Below are 19,316 nucleotides of genomic sequence, written 5' to 3' on the forward strand. Positions count from 1 at the left end.
AGACTCCAACGGTTCAGCCAGTTGGGGCAGTCCAGCCGGGTATAGTAGCTCAGACAGACGATGGAGCAGCCATGTCTGTCGATGCTTTGTGGAGGCTGGATAGGTTTACCAAGCTCTTCACTACTACTTTCAGCGGTGCTTCTTCTGAGGATCCCCAGGATTTTCTATACAGTTGCCATGAGGTTCTTAGGAACATGGGTATTGTTGAGACCAATAGGGTCGATTTTGTTACATTTCGCTTGTCTGGATCTGCCAAGACTTGGTGGAGGGATTATTGTTTAGCCAGACCAGCCGGTTCGCCAGCCTTGACTTGGGAGCAGTTTTCAGTATTGTTTCTGGAGAAGTTTCTCCCCATTACTCAGAGAGAGGCCTATCGAAGACAGTTTGAGCACCTCCAGCAGGGTTCCATGACTGTTACCCAGTATTAGACCAAGTTCATTGACTTAGCTCGCCATGCTCTTGTCATACTTCCTACCGAGAGAGAAAAGGTGAGGATGTTTATTGATGGTATGATTCAGCCGATTCGTCTTCAGATGGATAGGGAGACTGGGAGTGAGATCACCTTTTAGGAGGCGGCCAATGTGGCCCGTAGAGTTGAGATGGTTCTGTCGCAGGGAGGTGGTCATGGGTCGGATAAGAGGCCCCGTCATTCAGGAAGATTCAGTGGTACCTCGTTTGGAGGTAGAGATTTATATGGTAGAGGTCATCCTCCTAGGCCCTTTCAAGTAGCTCTTCAGGTTTCTCACGGTGCTTCAGGTAGCCGTGGTCCTCCGATGCAGTATTCTAATCAGCAGTCCTTCAGTGCACCACCAACACCTATCAGTGCACCACCGCCTTAGAGTTTCCAGGGTCATCAGCCCCAGTAGCCGAGGGCTTGTTTTACTTGTGGTGACACGAGGTACATTGCTAGGTATTGCCCTCGAGCTTCGAGCCGTTCTCTACATCAGGGTTCTCGTGCTATGGTTCAGGCCCCAGGTGTTCCACATGCCACCCAGCCAGCTAGGGGTGGGGGTAGAGGTGCTAGAGGTGGAGGTAGAGGTCCTAGAGGTAGAGCTCAGGCTGCTAGAGATAGAGGTCAGCCAGCAGCAGGCCATCCTAGAGAGGTAGTTCAAGGTGGTAGGGCCCAACCCCGATGTTACACCCTTCCATCCAGGCCCGAGGCTGAGGCTTTAGATGCAATCATTACATGTATTATTCTGGTTTGTGACAGAGATGCTTCGGTGCTATTTGATCCAGGGTCTATGTACTCGTATGTGTCGTCTTATTTTGCACCGTATCTGATCATGCCTAGTGATTCATTGAGTGATCCTGTTTATGTGTCTACACCGGTGGGTGATTCCATTTTGGTTGATTGAGTCCATCATTCTTGTACTGTGGTGATCGGGGGTCTTGAGACTCGTGTAGATTTGTTGCTTTTAGACATGGTTGATTTCGATGTTATATTGGGGATGGACTGGTTATCACCTTACCACGCTATCTTGGATTGCCACGCTAAGACTGTGACCTTAGCTTTACCGGGTATGCCTCGTTTAGAATGGAGAGGGACTCCTGGTCATTTTACCCGCAGTGTTATCTCGTATGTGAATGATCGGCATATGGTTGAGAAGGGGTGTTTGGCCTATTTGGCATATGTTCGCGATTCTAGTGCTGAGGTTCCCTCTATTTATTTTGTGCCTGTTGTTTGTGAGCTTCCTGAGGTATTCCCTTTAGACCTGCCGGGAATGCCACCCGATAGGGATATTGACTTCTGCATTGATTTGGCTCCGGGCACTCAGCCCATTTCTCTCCCGTCGTATTGCATGGCCCCGCCAGAGTTGAAAGAGTTGAAGGAGCAGTTGCAAGACTTGCTTGAGAAGGGTTTCATTAGACCCAGTGTTTCGCCGTAGGGTGCGCCGGTGTTGTTTGTTAAGAAAAAGGATGCGTCAATGAGAATGTGTACCGATTACCGACAATTAAACAAGGTTACAATCAAGAATAAGTATCCATTGCTGAGGATTGATGATTTATTCGATCAGCTTTAGGGTGCCAAGGTATTTTCAAAGATAGACTAGAGATCTGGCTACCATCAGTTGAGGATTAGGGCCTCCGATGTCCCTAAGACAGCTTTTCGCACTCGGTACAGGCATTATGAGTTCTTGGTTATGTTGTTCGGGTTGACAAATGCCCCAGAAGCCTTTATGGATTTGATGAACCGAGTGTTCAGGCCTTATTTGGACTCGTTCATGATCGTCTTCATTGATGATATTTTGATATATTCCCGTAGCCAGGAAGAGCACGAGCAACATCTCAGAGTGATTCTTCAGACTTTGAAGGATAGTCAGTTATATGCTAAGTTCTCAAAGTGTGAGTTTTGGCTGAGTTTAGTTGCATTCCTGGGTCATGTTGTGTCAGTAGAGGGTATTTAGGTTGATCCGAAGAAGATTGAGACAGTCAAGAACTGGCCTAGACCAGCATCAGCTACAGAGATTCTAAGTTTCTTGGGATTGGCAGGCTATAGTGAGGCGAGCTTTTAGAAGCTCAAGACAGCTCTAACTACGACACCAGTGTTGGTTTTGACTACAGGTTCAGGGCTTTATACAGTTTATTGTGATGCATCTCGTATTGGGCTTGGTGTAGTGTTGATGTAGGATGGCAAGGTCATTGCCTATGCTTCGAGGCAGTTGAAGATTCATGAGAAGAACTATCCGATTTATGATTTAGAGTTGGCAGCCATTGTTCACGCATTGAAGATTTAGAGGCACTATCTGTATGGCGTGACGTGTGAGGTGTTCACAGATTATAAGAGTCTTCAGTACTTGTCAAGCAGAAAGAGTTGAATTTGAGGCAGATGAGGTGGTTGGAGTTGTTGAAAGATTATGACATCACTATCTTATATCATCCGGGAAAGGCCAATGTAGTGGCCGATGCCTTGAGTAGGAAGTCAGCTAGTATGGGAAGTCTTGCTTATATTCCGGTCGGTGAGAGACCGCTTGCCTTGGAAGTTCAGGCTTTGGTCAATCAGTTTGTGAGGTTGGATATTTCTGAGCCTAGTCGTGTATTAGCTTGCACTGTCGCTTGTTCTTCTTTTATTGGAGCGTATCCGTGATCGGCAGTATGATGATCCTTATTTGTGTGTCCTTAGAGACACGGTGCAACGTGGAGGTGCCAAGCAGGTTACCTCAGGTGATGATGAAGTTTTGAGATTGCAGGGTCGAGTTTGTGTGCCTAATGTGGATGGGCTTCGAGAGTTGATTTTAGAGGAGGCCTATAGCTCCAGGTACTCTATTCATCTGGGCGCCGCGAAGATGTATCAGGATTTGCGGCATCATTATTGGTGGTGTAGAATGAAGAAGGATATTGTTGCATATGTGGCTCGGTGTTTGAATTGCCAGCAGGTTAAGTGTGAGCATCAGAGGCCTGGTGGATTGTTTCAGAGGGTTGAGCTTCCCGAGTGGAAGTGAGAGCGGATAACTATGGATTTCATTGTTGGGCTCCCACAGACTCGGAGGAAGTTCGACACATTATGGGTCATTATTGATAGGCTGACCAAGTCAACGCATTTCATTCTAGTGGCAGTCTACTATTCATCCGCGAGGTTAGCTGAGATCTATATCTGGGAGATTGTTCGTCTTCATAGTGTGCATGTATCTATCATTTTGGACCGAGGTACACAGTTTACCTCGCGTTTCTGGAGAGTAGTTCAGTGAGAGTTGTGCACTCAGGTGGAGTTGAGTACAACATTTCATCCCCAGACGAATGACGGCCAGTCCGAGCGGACTATTCAGATTCCAGAGGATATGCTCCGAGCTTGTGTCATTGATTTTGGAGGCTCGTTGGATCAGTTTTTGCCTTTAGCAGAGTTTGCCTACAATAGTAGCTACCAGTCAAGCATCCAGATGGCTCCTTATGAGGCTTTGCATGGTAGGCGATGTCGATATCCGGTTAGATGGTTTGAGCCGTGGAGACTCGGTTGTTGGGTACGGATCTGGTTTAGGAGGCCTTGGACAAGGTCAAGATCATTCAGGATAAGCTTCGTACAGCTCAGTCCAGGCAAAAGAGTTATGCAGACCGCAAGGTTTGAGATGTGGCTTTCATGGTTGGTGAGCGAGTATTGCTCCGAGTGTCACCTATGAAGGGCATGATGAGATTTGGGAAGAAGGGCAAGCTTAGCCCTAGGTTCATTGGCCCGTTTGAGATTTTTGATCGAGTGGGAGAGGTAGCTTATAGACTTGCATTGCCGCCGAGCTTATCAGCCGTGCATCTAGTGTTTCATGTGTCCATGCTTCGGAAGTATCACAGCGATCCATCCCACATGTTAGATTTCAGCACTGTCCAGTTGGACAAGGACTTGTCTTATGAGGAGGAGCCGGTGGCTATTCTAGACCAGCAGGTTCGTTAGTAGAAGTCGAAGAATTTTCCTTCTGTTCGTGTTCAGTGGCGAGGTCAGCCTCCTGAGGCATCGACATGGGAGTCCAAGTCTGATATGCGGAGCCATTATCCTCATCTTTTCCCCGACTCAGGTATTTCTTTCTTCTATCCGTTTGAAGATGAAAGATTGTTTTAGAGGTGGAGAATGTGACCACCCAAAGGGTCATCACCTGTTTTTAATTGCATTATGTGCTTCCGAGACCTTGAAAACCTCATTTAGAGTCGCCTCGATTTGCATGCGCAGTCCGGACGCGTAGCTAGAAAGCTTAAATATGAAATTCTATTAAAATGATGAAATTTGAGTTTAAAATGAATAAATTTGACTTCGGTCAACATTTTGGGTAAACGGACCAGGACCCGTGATTTGACGGTCCCGGAGGGTCTGTAGGAAAATATGGGACTTGGGCGTATGCCCGGAATCGAATTCCGAGGTCCCAAGCCCGAGAAATGAATTTTTAAGTAAAATTATTTTCTAAAAATGTTTAAGGAATTTTGAAATGAAATCTGATTATAAAGCGATGGTATCGGACCCGTATTTTGGTTCTAGCACCTAGTACAAGTCTTATATATGGTTTAAGTGATTTCTGTAAAATTTGGTTGAAAATGGAGTCCGTTTGACATGATTCGGACCTAAATTGCTAAAGTTGATGTTTTATGAAGTTTTAGAAAAATCCTTTGATTTTGAGGTTTGATTCATTATTTTTGAGGTTATTTTGGCAATTTGATCATACGGATAAGTTTGTATGAAGTTGTTTAGTTAGTACGTGTGTTTGGTTAGGAGCCCTGAGGGCTCGGGTATGATTCAGATGTGTTTCGGAGGGTTTCAGACTTAGAAAATGTTGCAGGTTTCTCAGTTGTTGGGTTTCTAGTACTTCCTTCTTCGCGTTCGCGGGAGTACCCACGCGATCGCGATGGGTTAATTGCTGCTGAAGGAATTTCCTTCTACGCGAACGCGTAGCTCAGGTCGCGAACGCGAGGCTTTGGGGGAGGGGGGGATAACCCTTCGCGAACGCGGTCCTGGCCACGCGAACGCGAAGGCCAAATGGGCCTTGGCAGGGGGTGGGGTAGTTGTCTTACGCGAACGCGAACCCTTGGACGCGAACGTGAGGGCTCGAGTAGATTACTCTACGCGAACGCGGCCCGTGTACGCGAACGCTAAGGCTCACCCAGCCTGACCATCACGAACGCGAAGGGTCAGTCGCGAACGCGAAGGGCATTTTCGCCCAGTGATTTTAAAAAGGCCAAAAACAGAACACTTTCGGGATTTTATAAAAATTTCACAAACCTCTTCTTCTCCAAAGCTCTTAGGCGATTTTTGAAGCTTCTCTTCACCATAATCTCTTGGTAAGTAATCTTTAACTTGTTTTCTTCATTTTCCATCAACACCTACTAGATTTTTTAGGCCTAAAACATGTAATTAAGGGTAGAAATTAGGAATTTAGGCAGAGTTAGGGCTTTTCGATTATTTGTAATTTAGACCTCGTTTTGGGGTCGGATTTGAAAACAAATTATATATTCGGGCTCGGGGGCGAATGGGTGATCAGGTTTTGGTCCGAACCTCGTATTTTGACCAAGCGGGCCCGGGGTCGATTTTTGGGATTTTGGGAAGAATGAAAGGAAAGTTATAATTGAACATTGGAATTGGATTGTTTAGCACTTATTGATGATATTGAGTCAATTATGTATAGATTAGATTGGGTTAGAGCCGAATTTGAGAGGAAAAGCGGTGTTCGAGGCTTGAGTTGGACGTGAAAGTTCGCGGTAAGTGTTCGGTCTAACCTCAGCTTGAGGGATTAGGAGTTGAGTCCTATTTGCTACTTGCTTCTTGTTGAGTGCGACGTATAGGCATGGTGACGAGTATTTATACGTTGCTATCGAGCATGACCGTGAGTCTTAAATTTGAACGTTGTTGTGCTCTTAGATGACACTTCAGATGCTTTAATTAATGATCTCCTATATTGAGTAAAGATTGATTTTATCCTCGTAGATCTTAGTTATGATTGAGTATTGTCATTAATTGAGCTGAGTACAAAATGTGTTAGGATTTGGTTATAGCTGATTCTCCTTTACCGGGATGACTGTTTCGATATTGTTGTTCCCTTGCCGGGAAGTTATTATATTATTTTTGTTCCCTTGCCGGGATTTCTTGTAATTTTGTGATGACTTGTAAATGGGAGCAGGTGGTACGCCTACCACAAGTTATAATGAAATGGGAGCGGGTGGTACGCCTACCACAAGATATGATGAAATGGGAGTGGGTGGTACGCCTACCACAAGATCGAGGAAATGTGAGCGGGTGGTATGCCTACCACGAGATATAATGAAATGGGAGCGGGTGGTACGCCTACCACGAGATATAATGAAATGGGAGCAGGTGTACGCCTACCACGAGATATAATGAAATGGGAGCGGGTGGTATGCCTACCACAAGATATAATAAAATGGGATCGGGTTGCACGCCTGCAACAAGATGAAACTGAAAGTGAAAGTTGCCTTATTTCTTTTTATTCGTGTTAGAAGTTAAATTGTAGTTTCCTTATTATTCTTTGATATTCTGTTTTATCTGCTACCCCCGAAGCATGTTCCCCTTCCCCAGCTTTGATTGCTTATTACCTATTTACTTTTTCCGCCATATATTATATAACTGCACAGGTTTATCTGGAGTCTGGTCCTAGCCTCGTCACTACCTCGCCGGGGTTAGGCCAGACACTTACCAGCACATGGGGTCGGTTGTGCTGATGCTACACTCTGCACTTATGTGCAGATATCGGAGCAGCGTTTGAGCAACAACATTAGCTCGGGAGCCAGCCTTCAGTCTACCTAGACACCGAGATAGCCTTGCAGGCGTCCGCAGGCCCAGCGTCTACTCTATCCTATTTTATATTCTGTTATCTCATGTATTCGAGACAAACAGTGTTATCTTTCTTTCAAACTGATGTATGTAGTATTCTTAGTAGTCCGTGGATGATGTGACACCAGGTTCTGGGTAGAGACATGTATTGGTTTCTAGATATTTGGGTTTCATATTTATTTAAGACTTCCGCTAAATTTTATTTTCCGCTGTCATTTAAATGCTTAATCATTGATAATTTAACTGGCGAAACATGTATAAAAACGAATGAGTTAGTGGTTTCTAAGTTCATGGCTTGCCTAACTTCTACGAGTATGCGTCATCACAACTTCCGAGGGTGGGAATTCCGGATCGTGACAAGTACCCAGTCAAACTAGTCACCATGATCTGTCTAACAATTAAAACTCACATAATCTCAACCACACAGACTCATTTTTACCAAGTGGATTTAGTATGTACTGACAATTGAGAGGAGTTAAATTAAATCTCGGCATCAAGTTCAATTTCTACTTACATGAAGCTGGTAGTCAATACATTCGAGTAATACTCGTAGAAATGGTAATGAACCACAACTACATCAAGCTGGATCGCAAAACGAGTTGATGTTGATGGTGTATTGACGAGATAAATAACATTTCCACACAACTAAGAAAATTAAGAGTGCAACAGCATTAGAGTTCTTAGTCTTGCAAATGCAAGAGGAAATGGTAAAAGTTAAGAAACTAAAACAGAACCCTTTTGTTCTTAGTCAATTCAATAAGTAGTTGAATGTGATACTTATGAAGCTAAGCAAAGCTTCAAATGTCATAGCTTGTTGAGAAGTGATATTTATCACTACAAAGCTTCACAACTTATCAAGACAAGATGCTATCCAACATAGGTCATTTGCCATGCTAAAAATAAATAAAGTTCTCATGCATCGTACTTGAATTACTCGTTTCCGCATCCGTTGTTGCCTTAAGATTCTTAGAGCCTTAGCAGCTGCAATCAACGGAAACTCCGTCTCCCATGCAATCCATTTATCTAATGCACGATAAACATACTCTTTCTCATTTGGAAGTCCAGAAATCTATCCATTTACAGATCACAAAGATAACAGAAGGCAATGTCAAAAATACGTCTACTTCTGGTATAAGAGAAAAATATACCTTTAACATGAAACAATAATAATAAGCCATAATAATCTGAAAAAACTTACAATCTTCCTTGGCATCAAGACCCCATAAATTTTGACCTCGATCATTTCTCCTCTCATTTCGTGCAAAGCTTTGCCCAGACCCGCTACTTCTACGGTCTGCGTTATATGGTTGATATTGATCTCTATTCGACCTCGGCTCTCGATCGACGTCTCTTTTGATCCTACTCATGGGCCTGCTAGGATAGATGGACCGCGAAGGAGTCCCCAGTTGATCATCCTCGACTCTAATCTTCGACTGGTACTGATCACGCCCAACTATGCCTTATAAAAAGGACAATGCGGTCGTTGCAAATATAATCCAATTTACAAGTCCGGAGTCGAATCCCACAGAGAACTAAGGCTTAACTACAGCTGTTCACTATCACCAAGAAGACAAGCTTGAACAGTTCCTAACTTGTAGATATTTAGATTCTTGTGTTTAACTAATTGATTAACAAATTAAAATAATAAATTAACAACTAAAGATACTAAGAGTTAGAGACAAGATTAAGGAGGTCTAGAATTATGATTTTTCCAATTGTCGGAATCTTTCCCGCTATGTCTTCTATAATTTCGCCTAAGTATTCTCTACCGATCATGAACACTCTTATTACCGTAAATCTCTCCCGAGTAATCACGACAATTTACTAGACGCACTCTCCCGAGCTACGCTAGCTGGCTTTTGATACAGCTCACTTCAGATCGCACCCAAGGCTTCGTTATCCCTAATCCCGCCTTTAAACCCTCGGTTATTGATCCCTCATATACTCTGGGAGTGGTGTTGTTCAACAATTACCTAAATATGCACTCTCTCCCGAGTTATGCATACTAAATAGGCACAGCTAATTGAGAGCTCTTCAATTAACTACAATAAGAACGTAGTTGAACAAATAGAGATTATACTACGGCTCAATTATATAAAAACATAACAAGAATTTATCCTACAAAAGGTTCTATCAAAACTTTAGATAACAAATTAGCTATTCATAATAGTATGTAAAACTACAATACTAAAAGTCATAACCAATAATGAAAAATAGGAAGAGGAAAGAAAAAACTTGTAGAAGAATTCCCAAGCCTTCCTCCTATTGTGTCTCTGCCTCCTTAGGTCAAATCTATGTCAAAAATATGTCCTCTCCAATTCTTGGCCGGCTTCCTTGGTTTAATATAGGGTTTAGGGCTTAAAATCCCGTGTTTTGCACTTTGGTCCCTGAAATTTACGCATCCTGCCGCGGTTCCACCGCGGTCGCGCCGGAACCGCGGCCAAACACCCTCTCAGATTCTTCAGTTGTCCGCGACTGCCCTCTGCCGCGGTTCTGCCGCGGTCGCGATTTTTGACCCTGTTCCATTTGAAATTTGGAAAAACGTAAAATATGAAAATTCTATCCCTTTGAGTTAGCTTTCCAACCATATATTGTGAAGCGCAAATGGAGTTCTGAGTAAGCAGTTATGTCTATTATACTTTACAGTGCACAATATGCCTCTTCGAGTTTTCGTTTTGTTGTTTTATCATCCGTTGATCCCCGAACGCGATCCCGGCTTAATTCCTTGAGCTATTACTCAGACTTCAAAGCTCCAAACCACTTAAATTCATTACATAACATCTATATAGCTCGGAATCACACCTACAAGGCATAAAACACACAATTAGTGCAAAACACTAGCGATTAAAGCGCAAACTCAACTAAAGTGCAGTAAATTAGAGTGTAATAATCGACTAAAATACGTAATTATAGCCTATCATCAACACCCCACACTTAAACCATTGCTCGTCCTCGAGCAATTAAACTACACACTTTTTTTATAGACACGACCTTTTTAAATAATTCTCCTAACTCATCACACCAAGAGTATTTAAAATAGACTAAGCACAGAAGCGTAACATCTTCACCTCAAGATTTGACTCATAAGTACCACGCATTATTCACAATTCACCTACTTACTCTAACATAGAGGTTACTGACATTACCTTTCCTTCATGAATCAAGTGCCCTCACACAACAAAAGAGAGTAGTTCCACACAATAAAATTTAAGAACACTTAGGAACTCAAGATAGAAAGAATTCACTCACTCTCAGAAATAACATTCATATACCACAAAAGATGCACCATAAGCTTGCCCGTAGTGTACTACTCTACTAATGGAGCTCATTCAATCTAGGATCAATTAGGACTTTATTTGGTTGTAATGTAGGCTACGGGACGGGTAGGATACATTTAGATATAAGAGTGACTACACCTCCCTAAGCACTTTAATACATATACTTTAACATTCAAACCCCATACTTATGTCAAGCCAAACTCCACCTTCACATTAATATACATCAACTCCCAAATTATTTAAGCCCAATTAAATCAAGAGTCACCACTATCAAAGAATATATATTTTTTTACAGCAATACAACTTTTTTTTCTTTTTCAATTCAAGAGACTCTTGCTTTTCACATCAGTACACCCTTTCTCCTTATTTTATTAGTTCCACTCAAAAGCCAAACCAACCACCCCACACTTTAACTTTTAAAAGTTCATAAACAATTCAAGTGCTCATGAGAGGTAACAATGGTTCAATAGATGGTTAATTCAAACAAATGGGTAAGGCTTGTAATGTGGTTGCCAAAGAAATAAGATTATAGGCTCAAAGGGGTTAACTACGATACATAACAATTAGGTGAGTAAAATATACATATCTGGCTCAACAAAGATATGCCTATATCACTTCCTAGACTGAATAAAACTACTATTTCGCTTTGCAAACACACGGGGCAAGTTCTAGGCATCAAATACAATGCACAGAATATAACAAATCCTTACACACACATGGCACATGACTCACTCAAGATTGGATCATCAAGACACTCTAGTCAAAGCAGTTAAGCAAAGTTAAGATCATACAATTTAAGATACTTCTACAAGAGTAAAAACCTGAGCCTAAGCGTCACAACCAAAGTACTCATTATTCTCAAGGCATAACAAAGTCAAGAGATATTGCTTCACTTCAAAACACAACACAATGACTCCTATTCCCAAAAAAAAAAACTAACTACACCCGGTTCAAATAAAACCCTTGGAAAAGAACCGTGGTTTAAAGAAAAACCAAGGGGGAATTATTACACTACCTAACAAAAGAAAATATTTTTGTACTTTTTCTTTAGACTTAAATCCCTCAAAAAAATTGTCTAATAGATCCATCGTCCGAAAAAGTCCAATCTTTTCTATTTAAAAAAAATATTATTCAATTAAACTAACACAACTAAAATAGCATAGAAAGTCACCCAGAAAATCTCCTCACCCCACACTTAAAATTGTGCATTGTCCCCAATGCACACCATACTAATAAGAGGGTAAAAGAAACTCCCTGGTAGGCCAAAGACCGAAGCATTAACAGCTCATGGGGTACTCAGACTTCTCCCAAGCTTGGTCCTTTGTGCGGGTACCTCACACTTAGTTCCAACCATTTGGTTTGTTGTTGCATCATTCCAATACCTTTGCTTTCCATGCTCCTAGAAAATAAAAAATTGACACTACAATAATACAATTAAAAAAAATTAATACAAAAAATAAAAGAAAGCAGTAAAGCTGGATTGCCTCCCAACAAGCGCTTGATTTAACGTCGCGGCACGACGTGAATCACTTTCTGCCTCTACTTCGAACTTATGAATCGCACCCAAAGTTTTGCTTCAAGATTATGATTATGCTCTTGGGGCGGTACAAATTCTTGCGAGCCAAAAATTAGATAGAGTCTTATGCACTTTTTGGCTCTCGACCGAGGAGTTTCACCTTGCCTAGACGGCCTTGAGAATTTCAAAATAGAAGGCCCATCTACCTCTTCCTTGGACTCCTTTTTATGCTCGTAAAGATCCATTCCCATTTCACCGTCCGAACATAATGTAGAGAAGTGTTTGGAATGAGGTCCAACACGTTCCAATACATGAACTTCAAGCTTTTCGACCTCCTCAACACCCAAAACACTAGAGTCAACTAAATTTGTATCTTCAACGTCCCTGGTTGACTCTAGTATTATTTCTTCAACATCGGCATCCTCAAATTCTAGATGGTTAGAGTGTTGGGGTTCTACTTTGGACCCCTCCATTGGCACCTCAATTTCCGTCTCTAATGCAAACTGTTCCTGGCTACTATCCATAAAATTCACATATTGAGCATTAAAAGCTTCAACTAATTGACTCACTTGAGCCTCTAAGTTGTAAATAGTTTCATCTTGCCTTTCTATCTGCAGCAGTATTTTACCTTGTTGTTCTATAAGACACTTTAACATATCTTCGATCTTCTTTAGGTCAGCTTCCCGAGGTTCTTTATTCCTATTATCCTCACAAGAAAACGTAGAATCATCATAACAAGGGGTTGAGGGAAGATAAGAAATATAAGCACAACCATGAAAGTGACCATCTTGACCACCACACATATCACACATATTCCACACATAAGATTGAGTTGGTGCACATAACTCGTTCTCGGGAATACTTTGATAATTTTGCCAAGGGTGGTTTTCATCACAATATGCATAAGGAGGATTAAAAGTAGAATTACCAATATCAAAACTTTCATAATTCCATGATGCCATGTTTTTTTTAAATCAACAAGTAAAACAAAAAAAAATATCAAATACAAAAAAAATAAAATAAAAGTTCAAACTTGAAACCTAGCAATATGTACACCTACAGCTACACCATTAGTTCCCCGACAATGGCGCCAAATTTGATCACGCCCAACTATGCCTTATAAAAAGGACAATGCGGTCGTTGCAAATATAATCCGGTTTACAAGTCCAGAGTCGAATCCCACAGAGAACTAAGGCTTAGCTACAACTGTTCACTATCACCAAGAAGACAAGCTTGAACAGTTCCTAACTTATAAATATTTAGATTCTTGTGTTTAACTAATTGATTAACAAATTAAAATAATAAATTAAAAACTAAAGATACTAAGAGTTAGAGACAAGATTAAGGAGGTCTAGAGTTATGATTTCCCCAATTGTCGGAATCTTTCCCGCAATGTCTTCTATAATTTCGCTTAAGTATTCTCTACCGATCATGAGCACTCTTATTACCGTAAATCTCTCCCGAGTAATCACGACAATTTACTAGACGCACTCTCCCGAACTACGCTAGTTGGCGTTTGATACAGCTCACTTCAGATCGTACCAAAGGCTTCGTTATCCCTAATCCCTCCTTTAAACCCTCGGTTATTGATCCCTCATATACTCTGGGAGTGGTGTTGTTCAACAATTACCTAAATATGCACTCTCTCCTGAGTTATGCATACTAAATAGGCACAACTAATTGAGAGCTCTTCAATTAACTACAATAAGAACGTAGTTGAACAAATAGAGATTATACTACGACTCAATTATATAAAAACATAACAAGAATTTATCCTACAAAAGGTTCTATCAAAACTTTAGATAACAAATTAGCTATTCATAATAGTATGTAAAACTACAATACTAAAAGTCATAACCAATAATGAAAAATAGGAAGAGGAAAGAAAAAACTTGTAGAAGAATTCTCAAGCCTTCCTCCTATTGTGTCTCTGCCTCCTTAGGTCAAATCTATGTCAAAAATATGTCCTCTCCAATTCTTGGCCGGCTTCCTTGGTTTAATATAGGGTTTAGGGCTTAAAATCCCGTATTTTGCACTTTGGTCCCTAAAATTTATGCATCCTACCGCGGTTCCACCGCGGTCGCGCCGGAACCGCGGCCAAACACCCTCTCAGATTCTTCAATTGTCCGCGACTGCCCTCTGCCGCGGTTCTGCCGCGGTCGCGATTTTTGACCCTGTCTCGTTTGGCATTTGGAAAAACGTAAAACATGAAAGTTGTCGCCCTTGGAGTTATATTTCCAACCATATATTGTGGATCTCAAATGGAGTTTAGAGTAAAATGTTATGTCTATTTTACTAGACAGTGCGCAATATGCCTCTTCGAGTTTTCGTTTTGTTGTTTTATCATCCGTTGATCCCCGAACGCGATCCCGGATTAATTCCTTGAGCTATTACTCAGACTTCAAAGCTCCAAACTACTTAAATTCATTACATAACATCTATATAGCTCGGAATCACACCTACAAGGCATAAAACACACAATTAGTGCAAAATACTAGCGATTAAAGTGCAAACTCAACTAAAGTGCAGTAAATTAGAGTGTAATAATCGACTAAAATACGTAATTATAGCCTATCATCAGGTACCGATTATGTACGTCAGCCCAAGTGACAGTCGGGTACTCGAGTAAACTTTGCTTCAACTGCTGTGAAGCTATTGAACTCCGAGTGTTGAGACCTTGAGTGAAATCTTGAACAACGCAGTCATCGGTGATAGGAGGCAAATCCATTCTCTCCGCTTGGAACCGAGATACGAATTCCCTGAGCATCTCGTTATCTTTCTGCCCTACCTTGAAAAGGTTAGACTTTCTCGTTGCAATTTTAATGGCACTAGCATGTGCTTTTATAAAAGAATCTGCAAGCATAGCAAACGACTCAATAGAATTAGGGGGTAAGTTATGATACCATATTAAGGCACCCTTGGATAGAGTCTCCCCAAACTTCTTCAGCACTACAGATTCGATTTCGTCATCTTCCAAGTCGTTTCCTTTGATGGCGCACGTATACGAGGTAACGTGTTCATTCAGATCGGTCGTCCCATTATACTTGGGAATCTCGGGCATACGGAACTTCTTGGGGATTGGCTTCAGAGCCGCACTAGGGGGAAGGGTCTTTGCACGAACTTTTTAGAATCTAGCCCTTCCAATACCGGTGGTGCCCCTAGTATTTGGTCGACCCGGGAGTTGTATGTTTTCACTTTTTTGTCGTTATCCCGAATCTTTTTCTCCCCGGACTCGATCCTCTTGGTGAGTCCTCGAGCATCCTCATAATCGTGGGGGATCAGTCCCCGAGCCATTACCGTTTGATCTCCCTGGCACCGACTCAGTAGGTAAAGTGTTTTCTGGTTCGACTATACTTGGAGTTCTATTCTGACTTTGAAGTTGAGCAATTGCAACTTGTTGAGCTTGTAGCATCTCGAATATTACTTGGAGGCTGATTCCCCCATCTCTTACACCCTTTGTTCCTTGGCCCCCAGAACGGGCTTCCCTGCATACACTTCCTCCGGGGTCTGCGCCTAAATCTGCATTCAAAGCAATGTGTGAACTAACATCAACTGGTTCCACATTTGGCACTTCCCCAGGGTTTATCGGTGGTACACCGACCCCTATATTGTTGTTTTCCCCATGAAATCCAAGACTTTCGTTGTCATGAACAGGTGCATTTTGCCAGTTTGACATGTTTAATCTTGAGAATCAAAAAATTCTTGACAAGAAAAAGTGTAAAATAACGTGTGTTATAAGAATCAGTAATGAAATAATCACTATTATCTTTAGCCCCACGGTGGCCGCCAAACTGTTTACCTCGAAAAACCGAGTAACAATTAAATTTGTTTTGTTGTTTTAAAGATATGTGATTTAGTTCAATACCAATTAATAATCAAGAAATATGAAGTAGAAATGAAAGAAATAAGTGGATCAAACCAATGTTACTCAGCAGTGGCGACCTCGAGCTTAGTGACCTCGAGATGAACTAAGAACAATAAAGTAAGAACAATAAATGTAAAAGACAATTGTGATGAACAATAAGAGAGAAAAGTAGGATAGTATATTCTTTGCCAATGATTAGATGATCTTTACAAATGATTAGGGTCCTCTATATATAGTAGGGGAACCCTAAATAAGATACATTTCTATTTACAGTAAGGAATCTTATTAGGACAACTGTCTAACCGCCTAGTACGGATTAGTACTAATTCGTACAAATCTATCCCGGAATTTACGCCATGATCTTGGAGACGTGGTGTGAATCTTGCTCTTTCTTTTACAAAACCACAACGACATTATTTCGAGGCCGGTCACGTTCGGCCTCGATATTCATCGGACACTTTGATCTTCGAAGCCTCCCATCGGGCCCGCTCCTGGTCTATTTCGATCTCGCTCTTAAAATGACCCTCGAGCCCACGAAATCGGGTAGACCCGATTTCTATCGTATACGGATAATCCCCGCATTCTGACCATTGAAAAATAATTTCAATTGATGGGCTTAATTTATTTTTTTCCTTACAATTATCTTAAACTCACTTTGTTTCATGTATTTGAGACTAACATGTAAAACCATTAATACTTTAATCTTTGAATACTCGAATCATTATTCTGCATCTCTAGTCAATTATGCTAGTTTACGGGTAAAAACTTATTGGCACCCAATATTTATATCAAATAAATAAATACATGATACATATTTTTACCATTCTTATCACTAAGTCATTGTTAATTAATTACACTCTCATCCTAATTTATAATATAGCCATGGTAAATCCGTAAGTTTAGTATAAATTCCGGTAAGTTTTTACCTTAATTTATATACCTTAATACCCAATTAAATCCCGGAAAAAATAACAGAAAGAAGCTTCCCAAAAGTTAAATGCATTTAGTATTTTACATTATATGGAAGGAACCTCAAGAAAAGAAGGAAACAAAGAAGAAAAAAAAAGGGTGTATAAGAGAATAAATCAAGTGAAGTGGACGCAAAGAAAAGAAGCTCCACTTGTTGCCATACTCTCTCTAGCTGCTCCCTCTTTTAAATCTCTACCTCAGCAAACGCATTACTCCATTACTACTTTACATACGAACTACCAAACATTAACAGTCTTGAAACTAGTAAAAGCTATATATTCATATCGTGTGAGATATATATAGCCATATTATTTCCTATAATGAACAAAATGGAAGTAGGATATTGTGAAGGTGATGTGAAGATGATGAGATCAAAGGCAGAGATAGACACAAGTGCACCTTTTCGTTCAGTGAAGGAAGCTGTCACGTTGTTTGGCGAAAGAGTTCTTGCTGGAGAACTCTATTCTCCTAACAAACTCAAACAGGTCCTTTATCTTCTCCCATTTTAATATTTTGCACCCAAATAACCAGCCACATTCAATATTTACTTTTTCTAACCATTATATATAGATTTTACATTAATTATACACAGTTATACATATGTTAAACGAGTTATACATATATTATACATCTGTCGGCTATTTTTAGTTTAAAAGATCAGGTGAACGAATATTTGGGTTTCAATTATTATTTGGTTATATTGTCATAAAATGAAAATTTATATGTCCAATTTGAATCAATCTCAAAGGATCCTTAATTAATACTCAGAGAAGAAGAATAGGAATGACATACTAACATGATTTTAATCAGTGACATCTTTTACGGTTTACCCAAAACGAAAGTGCATCAATATAATTCCATGTTTTCTGATTAGCCAGGATGCTTCTATTAAACTGATCTCATATGGTTTCAAAAGACAAACTTTTGCTGTTGCTTAGTACTCCCTTGGTCCCAGGTCCCACTTTATGTGACACAATTACTTTATTTGGAGAGTTAAAGTAGTTTTTCTTTTATCACAATTTCTGCATATGACTTTTAAATATTTTGAATTTTTAATCATTGTGATTTATTTGACAAGTAGTTTTTATGTAATTTTTAAATATATAAATTTTATTTCAAAACTTTAAAATTTTATATTTGAATTCACACTGAGATAGTTTGACCCTCACATATATTCCGTGTCACATAAAGGTGGACAGGTGATGGAGTTTATGTTGTAAGCCATCATGTCAACTTACGAATATTGTGTATGTGCTTTGGAAAAGAAATTAATTTTTTCCTTTAAAAAAAAGCTTTAATTACTTAGGCAGTAATACAAGTATTTCTTTCTTGTGTTAGGGAATAAAGGGATGACATAATAGAGAAAGAACTTGTAATAGCAATATTAGACGTCTGACTTATAAAAGAATTTAATAGTACGTAGTAGAGTATTGGAGTACAAGATTAATTAAGAAACAACCAGAGTGTAATTAAAAAGATTTCGAGGAATCCATTAAAGAGTACTAAAAAAATAGTAACAAGTATATTTATACAGTGAACTTTTCTCTTTTTTTTGTGTGAACAGATGCAAGATGGAGAGAGTGAAAGTGACAACGTCCCCTGTAAGCTAGGAATTGTAACTGCTGAACTAGAAGAGACAAAGCAAAGGCTGCAAAAAGCACGAGAAGAAAGCTTATTCATGGCTACTTGTCTCTCTTCTTTAGAAGAAGAACTCGAAAGAACAACGAAAGAGCTCGAAAATCTAAAGAATATTAAGCAACAATCTGAGAAATTACAATCAGAGATTGAAGATCTCAAGTTTGTTGAGGACATGACGACGAAACTAGAAATTAATATGGCATCCGAAAATATTGAATTTCAAAAGAAAAGATATGTGACTTTTGAAAATCCTCCTATATTAAGCCATGTTGTTAATATTCCAAAATTAGGTGATGATCATGTTATATTGCAGAGGCATCCCTCCCTCAAGAAGAAGAAAAAGAAATCCCTTATCCCATATATAGGGGGGATTTTTTCAAGGAAGAAAAGTGGCTCTCAAGTTCAATAAGCTAAGTCTTGATGAGGAATTTAATGCATATCAGCTATATATTCAATAATTTCCTATAATTTTGCTCAGTAGTGAAATGAGTTGAGCTAGTGAAGGCAAAGATATTTCTTGCTAAAAATCTCTCAATTTAATAAGGCTATACTGTCACTTGAGTGATAGTAGTACTTACTATGAACATCCTTGTAGTTCCTTAATTTTGCTTCTATACTGTAACGTAAAAATTAGTTTACCACCTTCAAGAAGTTATTATCATTTTTTTTTCTTCTGTTTACCATACAATGGATGCCAACATTAGTGTTTGATAAATAAATACTATTAGTAAGTTGGTACTACCCGAGGAGTTTAGGTGAATTGAACAGTTTGAACCGAATGCACAAATATAC

General features: G+C 40.1%; 1 protein-coding gene across 1 annotated transcript; it reads left to right on the forward strand.

Moving 5' to 3' along the window:
- Positions 1-17,093: 17,093 nt before the first annotated feature.
- Positions 17,094-19,108, forward strand: LOC107829636 (WEB family protein At1g75720-like). The gene is made up of 2 exons (XM_016657088.2): positions 17,094-17,371; positions 18,451-19,108. The coding sequence occupies exons 1-2, from the start codon at positions 17,207-17,209 to the stop codon at positions 18,931-18,933; spliced, it is 648 nt and encodes a 215-aa protein (XP_016512574.1). The 5' UTR covers positions 17,094-17,206; the 3' UTR covers positions 18,934-19,108.
- The last annotated feature ends 208 nt before the right edge of the window (positions 19,109-19,316 follow it).

This window comes from Nicotiana tabacum, chromosome 1, assembly GCF_000715075.1.
Source record: "Nicotiana tabacum cultivar K326 chromosome 1, ASM71507v2, whole genome shotgun sequence".
In the NCBI taxonomy this organism is placed as follows: Eukaryota; Viridiplantae; Streptophyta; class Magnoliopsida; order Solanales; family Solanaceae; genus Nicotiana; species Nicotiana tabacum.